At 35.1% G+C, this 8,877-nt stretch overlaps 1 protein-coding gene across 1 annotated transcript in view; it reads left to right on the top strand.

Moving 5' to 3' along the window:
- EXOC5 (exocyst complex component 5) overlaps window positions 1–8,877 on the top strand; it is a 60,171-nt gene that overhangs the window by 20,045 nt on the left and 31,249 nt on the right. The window contains exons 7-9 of the mRNA XM_006144872.3: window positions 1,179–1,243; window positions 4,569–4,597; window positions 6,306–6,415. Coding sequence (XP_006144934.1) covers window positions 1,179–1,243; window positions 4,569–4,597; window positions 6,306–6,415 — 204 coding nt within the window. The remainder of the gene's footprint in view (window positions 1–1,178; window positions 1,244–4,568; window positions 4,598–6,305; window positions 6,416–8,877) is intronic.

Genomic DNA, 8,877 nt, shown 5'->3' on the forward strand with positions numbered 1-8,877 from the left:
TGAGCACTTGGCTACTGAAAATTTCAGTGACCTGCTGACTAGGGGAGAAGAGAAAACCGAAGCAGAGCGATATTCATGATCACTGGGATCAAGAAGCAGGAACATTCCCTGTTTTTGTTACCCAGATTTGCTTGTCACAGTTCACATGAATGCTTGGCAAATCTATCTTAATGTTTTAGATCTTACTTCATATTTTAAAAGTCTCTTTCTCTTTTTTAAATGTGAAAGAAAACAGGTCATCATAAAATTAGTTATTAAAATTGTGCCAAAACAAAATTCAGTACTAATTTTAAGTTTAAAGGAAAAGTGAACATTATATAACTCCCCTAACTTCTATAAATAAACGCAAATATTGCATTTAAAGAATGCTTTAGACCTGTTGCCTAAGTCCCTTTGTTCTATTATAATTATACACATTTCTATAGTATATTCAGGAGGTTTTATATTATAAACTATCTTTACTTTTAGAGTAAATGTTATAAACTTATATGACCATTAAATGACAAATTTTTAATATTTTATTCAGCTAGTTTAAAGTGGAATAGGGCCAACTCCATAATTTAGCGGTTAAGGGAAGCCAGATTCCACATGACTGACTGAGGTAGGAATCTAGTCCTGTGACTTGAAAAACATGCTGACGGCATGTATGTGCATGCCTCAGATCCCAAAAGAATGAAGAAATGGAGAAGAGATTGTAGCATGACTACCACTGGAGGGGTATTTTCTTCTCCCTTTCTCTTTTTCTGGGGAGCACAGGCACTCTCTGGCAACTTTTTTAAAAAAGTGTGGATATGTGCAATAATATGTTCTAAGTCATTTTCATAAATTTTGTTTATACATTTTGGGTTTGTAAACTTAGAGATTTACACTGTGCTTTCAGCAAGCAGTAATTTGAATTTTTCAGAGTAACTGCAGGTTTCATTAGGAAGAGATTCTGGTTGATATCAAACAAATTACAAAATTTTAGTACTAGAAAGACAAATGTTTGTGTTTTATTGATTCATCATGATAGTATTCCAGATAAATTCATGTTGCTCACAAGTTTCACGGATTCTTAAAAGAAAATTGTTTGGGAGAGGGGTGGTTATAGTTACTGTTTTTAGAAAAATAATTAATTTTTGATATGCATATGAGTTTTTTAAAAATGTTATTGCTTGTTTTTATTTATGTTTTAATAGATAAAGGAGGCAGCAGACATCATTCAGAAGTTGCACCTAATCGCCCAGGAGTTACCTTTTGATAGGCAAGTTTATTTCTCAAGAACTAATTTGGATATATGGTGAAATTTATGGAATATACATATATATTTTTTCTTTCCTTATATGATTTCTCTTTGCCTTTAATTAAGCAAGAATTTAAAGGGCACTTTTGTTGTACCCTGTGAAGTAATTGACTGGAAAAAATGTGATCTTACTCTTAATATCTAAAATTCATGGTCTATCTTGAAATAATTTAAATCCCTTGCTTGTTTTCTCAAAACAATTTTGATGAAAGTGAATGTCGAAATTGAACTTAAAGTTTGAATTTTTATGTCTTGGCCTCTTGAGAAGCAGGTGGTAGGGTACAGAGAGCCTAAGCATGGAGCTGTTCACCTGCTTTTTCCTGTTTCTAGATGAGGGTTCTTAATTTTTTGAGATCTTGAACGCCTTTGAAAAACTGATGAAAGCATAAAAGTTTTATCAATAATTTAGATACACACAATTGTTGTATACAGTTTTGTGAAGTTTAGACTTTAGTTTGTTCATAGAACTCTTCTAGGAACTTCAGGTAAGGTTTTTAAATGCAGGGTCCTATGCCTTTGTTAAGTTAGGTTCTTCCGAAAATTCACTGTTCATTGGAAGGAAATTTTTTCTTGATTTCCTCTAAGCCATTGAATGTCAGACTCTAATAAAATCTTGGAAATAGTAGATCCTCCATGTGGCCATCTAAAAGAAATATGATTGCTTTGATAGATAATATATGTTATTCTCTTGGTGGTACATGAGGATCTTCAGTTACAAATTGAATGTGGATATATTGCTACACTTAAAGCTTGACCATTACCTCCCAAACATGACAGTGAATTCCCACAAAAAAGTGTAGTTTACTCTCAACTCTGTATCAGCATGAAGAGTTAGCAGTAAGGATAATCTCCTATTCCCTGTTCCTTAGCATTGCAGTATTGTACAGTATTAACTTGCTGTAATGATTTTTAAAGCCACCCACCAAGACCTCTATCATATTTCAGAGTTGGACCATTTACACAACAATGGGTAAAATGAGTAAAATGTCTAGCTTAACTATTACATGATAATAGTTGACTGCATCTCCTAACCCTGTCTCTGTCCTAGTCTTCTCCACTGGAACACATGTGCATATATAGCTGACTCTTTTTTTTTGGAGAGATTTTCACTGTAGGGCACGTGCGCTCGCCAGACAGACAGAGAGAGACATAGAGACAGAAAGCGAGAAATCACCCCCCAGAGGGGATGGGCACGCCGCAATCCCTTCTCCTCCATTCTCCTCTCGGGATCTTGGGCACGCACACACACGCGCCCGGCGTGAGTTTTAAGCCACCGGGTCCGGGACACGAACCGCGGTCGACTACGTGGGAGTCCAGCGACATAGCCATTACGCTAACTGCTGGTTCCCTATATAGCTGACTCTTAACGTAGAAGTTAAAGGCACCCAGCCCTGTGCAGTTGAAAATCTGCATATGACATTTTACTCCCTAAAACTTAACTTATAATAGCTTACAGTTAACTAGAAGTCTTATTAATAACATAATTGATTAACACATATCTTATATCTTCTGTGTATTATACACCGTATTCTTAAAGTAAGGTAGACAGAAGAAAATGTTAAGATCATAAGGAAGATAAATATATTTATGGTACTGTACTGTATCAATGCTGTAAGTTTATACCGTTAACATGATGACTGATTTTTCTGTTAGAACCTACCTCCTTTTCTGGCGTTAAATTCTCCAACTTCAGGTCTTTTTGCTTTCAATTGTCTTACAATGCGTTCACTTTTTCTTGACTCATATTACTGCCTTTCTTGTAGCAATCCTGACCCACAGAAAAACTGCATTCAATATGAAATAAGAAGGTGCAGGGTTTTTTTCACTTGCTGGTGTAGCTGCAAAAACAATTTAATTTTTTTTCTGTTTGCAACGGTCCTTATGCTAGATTCATTTATTTTGAGATGGTGAGCGGCCGTAGCTGCAGACCTTAATATGTGATACATATCAAGCAACTCAACTTCTTGAAATGTGACATTTCTGTGCTTCTTGGAAGTACTTCCAGCATCACTAGTGCTACTTCTTATGGGTCCTGTAGTGTTATTCAAGGTTTACAGTATTGCACTAAACACTCTGAAAAATATACAATCATCACCAGAGATCAGTTTTTGCTGCTTTAGGCAGTTTACTGGAGAGATGAGCTACTCACATGGAGATGATTAGCATCACATGGTGTTGGAGATTGAAGTGGACACTTAACAGCACATGAGCTCACCACACTAGCAACAGGAGGTGGCTACAACATTATTACAATAGTATGGTATGTATTAACAGTTCATTTTATGCAGTTATGATTACTACTGCATCTGTAAATTTTTAACTATTCTCTGACTGCCATGTTTTCCCAAATTGTTGGAAATCTTTAAAATTTTTCCAATGTATTTATTGAAAAAGATCCCAGTACAAGTGGACCCCATAGTTCAAATCCATGTTGTTCAAAGGTCAACTGTACTCATCTTCACCACCTTTCAAGTATATACTTAACAGTTTTAGCCTCTCTAACAAGCCTTGCAGTTGGCTATATATCGTAATCAGATTTAATTTTTTTATACAACAACATGTCCTTATGTGTATTCTGTGATCTGCCATGACTTTGACCTCAATTTTTATTTTGTCTTTCTTTTGGAGCTTTTCTCCTTTCTCTTAAAGTGATTACATAGGATCTCTCAACATTAGTTTTCCATGCTATACATTCCCCCATGACATTTGAGATTTGAAAAAAGTTACTAGTGTGTGGTAGTGTAGTTTTTGAATTTATAAAAATTGGTTACTGTGACCTAGGCACATTGCTAGGCCCTTTTTATAGCCTCTTTTATTTTATTAGAATAATTCATTTGTATATTTTATTTTGTCAGTCACTTTATGATTTTATATTACCATAAATCATTTTATTTTTATGAAATATTTTATCATTTGTCATTTTTATATATATAATTTTGTCATTGTTTTTCTTTAAATAATAATAATGAAAATTTATTTTTAGAAGTCCCCATGGGGGACACAGACAAATAATCAAGTAGATTTAAAATGCAAGTGAATATGAGTATGGACAATAATTCAGTTTTGGAACAAGCAGGGTTGTTAGTGTCTCATGTGGAACTCTTCCTGGTGCCAAAATAATAACCTTTTAATTATATAATACTTTTTAGATTTATGGAAAAGTTTAAAAGGTACTACATAGGGTTGCCATATACCCCTGCTCAGTTTTCTTTTTTGTTAATATCTTACATTATCATGATATATTTGTCACTACTAATGCATTTCATTATCAATTGTTATCTTTCAGATTTTCAGAAGTAAAATCCAAAATTGCAAGTAAGTGTAATTCTATTTATTTATAATTTTTTATTAAGTAAAAAGAGAACAAAAAACTGTGTACAAGCAAAAACACAACAAAAGGAGAGAAAATGGAAACAATGTCATCCTTCTGCCCCATCCCTGAGTTTGATCCCCTTTCCCTTGAAAGGAACCATTATGAGTTTCTTGGGTATTTTGCAGCATATTTTATGGACATACCAATGTAAGGCATAGAAATTGTGTATGCCTGTGTGTGGTTTTACTATCTTCATGTATTTATAAAATAATTGGTAGTATATTATACAAATAACTTTAGACCTTGTATTTTTAGTTTAGTTTTTGTGTTTTTTTGAGAGAGATTTTTGCTATAGAGTGAGTGAGGTTGCTGGCGAGACAGACAGAAAGCAAGGAGTAACCCTCTCCCTCACCCCCCCCGAGGGGTCTGCCATGCCACAATCCCTGCTCCTCCATTCTCCTCTTGGTATTTTGGACATGCATACTCATGTGCCCAGCATGTGTTTCAAGCCGTTGGATCTGGGACTCAAACCATGGTCAACCACGTGGGAGTTCAGCACTTTAACCACTACTCCACCTGCTGGCACCTGTATTTTTTTTTTTTAAGAATTACTTATTCATTCATTCATTCATATTTTTTTTTTTTTTTTTCAATTTGACCAGAGAGAGAAAAAGAAAGAAAGCCACCAGTCCCGTGTGGGAGTGTCCGATGCCTTAACCATCACGCCACCTGCTGGTCCCTGGCCCCTGTATTTTTAGTTTAATAATATATTTTGGATTATTTTTTATTCAGCCATATCTCTGAATAATTTTGGTTTTGAAGCTAAGATCATATTAGCATTTGACTCCTTACAGGATTGATTTGGTTCTTGCCAATCTTTGGATGGTATTTTAAGCTAGATCATACCAGGTTTCTGGAAAGACCACATATCTGTAGGCTCCATGTAGCTTGGGTCACTATTTGGTTAGACCACTGCATAAAAGGTACAAAGAACCACCTCTATTTCCACAGATCTTAGAATAAGGATAATATAGGTGGTTGGACTTCTGGGAAAGGTTTTGTCACTATAAGTTAGCCCAAAGTTCAAGTGTTTGTTAAGAACCATACTAGCTTCGGGACCAGCAGTTGGTGTAATGGCTATGTCACTTGGACACCCATGTAGTTGACTGTGGTTTGAGTTCTAGACCTGGTGATTTAAACTCACACTGGGCGCATGTGTGCCCAAGATCTTGAGAGGAGAATGGAGAAGAGATTGCGGTGTGGCCATTCCCCTCGGGGAGGGGGATGATTTCTCTCTTTCTGGCGAGCGCATGTGCCCTATAGCAAAAACCTCTCCAAAAAAGAAAAAAAAAAAAAAAGAACCAAACTAGCTTTAAGAATGTAGTGAACTGAATACCGCATATCTCAAAATGAAATTTGGTGTTCAGTTCACCATTGAACATGGTAGACTGACCTAAACTTTAGTCAAGAGTTCTGTTGTCCTCCTTTCAGTATTTCTTGTTTAAGATTTTTCCTATTCATTGCAGTCAGAAATGGCATCTGGAGGTTTTTTCCCAGTCAGCTAATAGTTTGAGTAACAGTGGTAAATGGTAGGCAGATTCTAAAGAGCTCAGCTGTTACTAATTTGTAAGTTTTTTGTGTTTTACAGATATAAATTTGTATTTATAGGGGTGCCTCAATGAACTTGAATTACTTTCTTTTTATTTTTAGGTAAATACCATGATTTAGAATGCCAACTGATTCAGGAGTTTACCAGTGCTCAAAGAAGAGGTGAAATCTCCAGAATGAGAGAAGTAGCTGCTGTTTTACTTCATTTCAAGGTAAATAGTAAAAATAAAAAATGAAGCCTAATCTTCAAGATTGTGATTTTACATGTTTGTATTATAGTTTCTGATTTTTTCTGTATTATATAACTATATCATAGTGATAGTTTTCACTGATTAGTATATTTGAATTCACATTTTATCTCTCTCTTCATAGATCATGTTAAATGTTAGGTTTTTAATATTTAAATAAGGATATTATGTTCAATAATATTATCAATGAATTTTTATAGTTGATAAAACCATATTGTCTTTCTTTTTAATGTATACTTTTCAGTCAAGTGTGTTGTGAAGGTTAAAAGCAACAAAACTTAACCATAAGTATCTGGTGGAATGTAGGACCAAAGAGTAGTTGGAATGTGACTAGTGAAAGACTGAAATTAGATTCAAGAGATTTCAAGTGGTAATACAAAGGAATATATTATGGAACTGTCATCCTGGAATTTGAATGAAGGAGGAGAATAATTCCTGAGTGGGAGTGTATTTCTGTGAACATACTAAAAGAAATAGTTTTCCCTTCAATGTGTTTGTTAATATTTATCTCACATTAGGGAAATGGAAGCTGTTTGTTGGACTTTTCGTTTTGGTAACATCTCAGAGTAGTGAGAATAGCTTTTGAGACAATAGTATGCTTCATAATGTTTAACCTGTTTTTATGTATGATTTGTTGATAGGCAAAATTATCATTGTGGCCAGCTTAGTATGACAAATTAGTTTGTTTGAAACGTACTTTGTTAAAATAGATTTCATTTGAAAAGTAAATTTCCGGGACTAGCAGTTAGTGTAATGGCTGTGTCGCTGGACTCCCCTGTAGTCGACCTTGGTTCAAGTCCCAGACCCGGTGGCTTAAACTCACGCCAGGCGCATGCACGCCCAAGATCCCAAGAGGAGAATGGAGGAGAAGGGATTGCAGCATGGCCATTCCCCCCTCAGGAGGGTGATTTCTCACTTCCTCTCTCTCTGTTTCTCTCTGTCTTTCTGGCGAGCACACGTGCCCTATAGCAAAAACCTCTCCAAAAAAAGAAAAAAAAAAAAAAGTAAATTTCCAGGGGCTAGAAGCTGTTGTCCTCCTTTCAGTATTTCTTGTTTAAGATTTTTCCTATTCATTGCAGTCAGAAATGGCATCTGGAGGTTTTTTCCCAGTCAGCTAATAGTTTGAGTAACAGTGGTAAATGGTAGGCAGATTCTAAAGAGCTCAGCTGTTACTAATTTGTAAGTTTTTTGTGTTTTACAGATATAAATTTGTATTTATAGGGGTGCCTCAATGAACTTGAATTACTTTCTTTTTATTTTTAGGTAAATACCATGATTTAGAATGCCAACTGATTCAGGAGTTTACCAGTGCTCAAAGAAGAGGTGAAATCTCCAGAATGAGAGAAGTAGCTGCTGTTTTACTTCATTTCAAGGTAAATAGTAAAAATAAAAAATGAAGCCTAATCTTCAAGATTGTGATTTTACATGTTTGTATTATAGTTTCTGATTTTTTCTGTATTATATAACTATATCATAGTGATAGTTTTCACTGATTAGTATATTTGAATTCACATTTTATCTCTCTCTTCATAGATCATGTTAAATGTTAGGTTTTTAATATTTAAATAAGGATATTATGTTCAATAATATTATCAATGAATTTTTATAGTTGATAAAACCATATTGTCTTTCTTTTTAATGTATACTTTTCAGTCAAGTGTGTTGTGAAGGTTAAAAGCAACAAAACTTAACCATAAGTATCTGGTGGAATGTAGGACCAAAGAGTAGTTGGAATGTGACTAGTGAAAGACTGAAATTAGATTCAAGAGATTTCAAGTGGTAATACAAAGGAATATATTATGGAACTGTCATCCTGGAATTTGAATGAAGGAGGAGAATAATTCCTGAGTGGGAGTGTATTTCTGTGAACATACTAAAAGAAATAGTTTTCCCTTCAATGTGTTTGTTAATATTTATCTCACATTAGGGAAATGGAAGCTGTTTGTTGGACTTTTCGTTTTGGTAACATCTCAGAGTAGTGAGAATAGCTTTTGAGACAATAGTATGCTTCATAATGTTTAACCTGTTTTTATGTATGATTTGTTGATAGGCAAAATTATCATTGTGGCCAGCTTAGTATGACAAATTAGTTTGTTTGAAACGTACTTTGTTAAAATAGATTTCATTTGAAAAGTAAATTTCCGGGACTAGCAGTTAGTGTAATGGCTGTGTCGCTGGACTCCCCTGTAGTCGACCTTGGTTCAAGTCCCAGACCCGGTGGCTTAAACTCACGCCAGGCGCATGCACGCCCAAGATCCCAAGAGGAGAATGGAGGAGAAGGGATTGCAGCATGGCCATTCCCCCCTCAGGAGGGTGATTTCTCACTTCCTCTCTCTCTGTTTCTCTCTGTCTTTCTGGCGAGCACACGTGCCCTATAGCAAAAACCTCTCCAAAAAAAAAAAAAAAAAAAAAAGTAAATTTCCAGG

The sequence above is a fragment of the Tupaia chinensis genome, unplaced genomic scaffold, assembly GCF_000334495.1.
Source record: "Tupaia chinensis unplaced genomic scaffold, TupChi_1.0 Scaffold000133_1, whole genome shotgun sequence".
Taxonomy (NCBI): domain Eukaryota; kingdom Metazoa; phylum Chordata; class Mammalia; order Scandentia; family Tupaiidae; genus Tupaia; species Tupaia belangeri.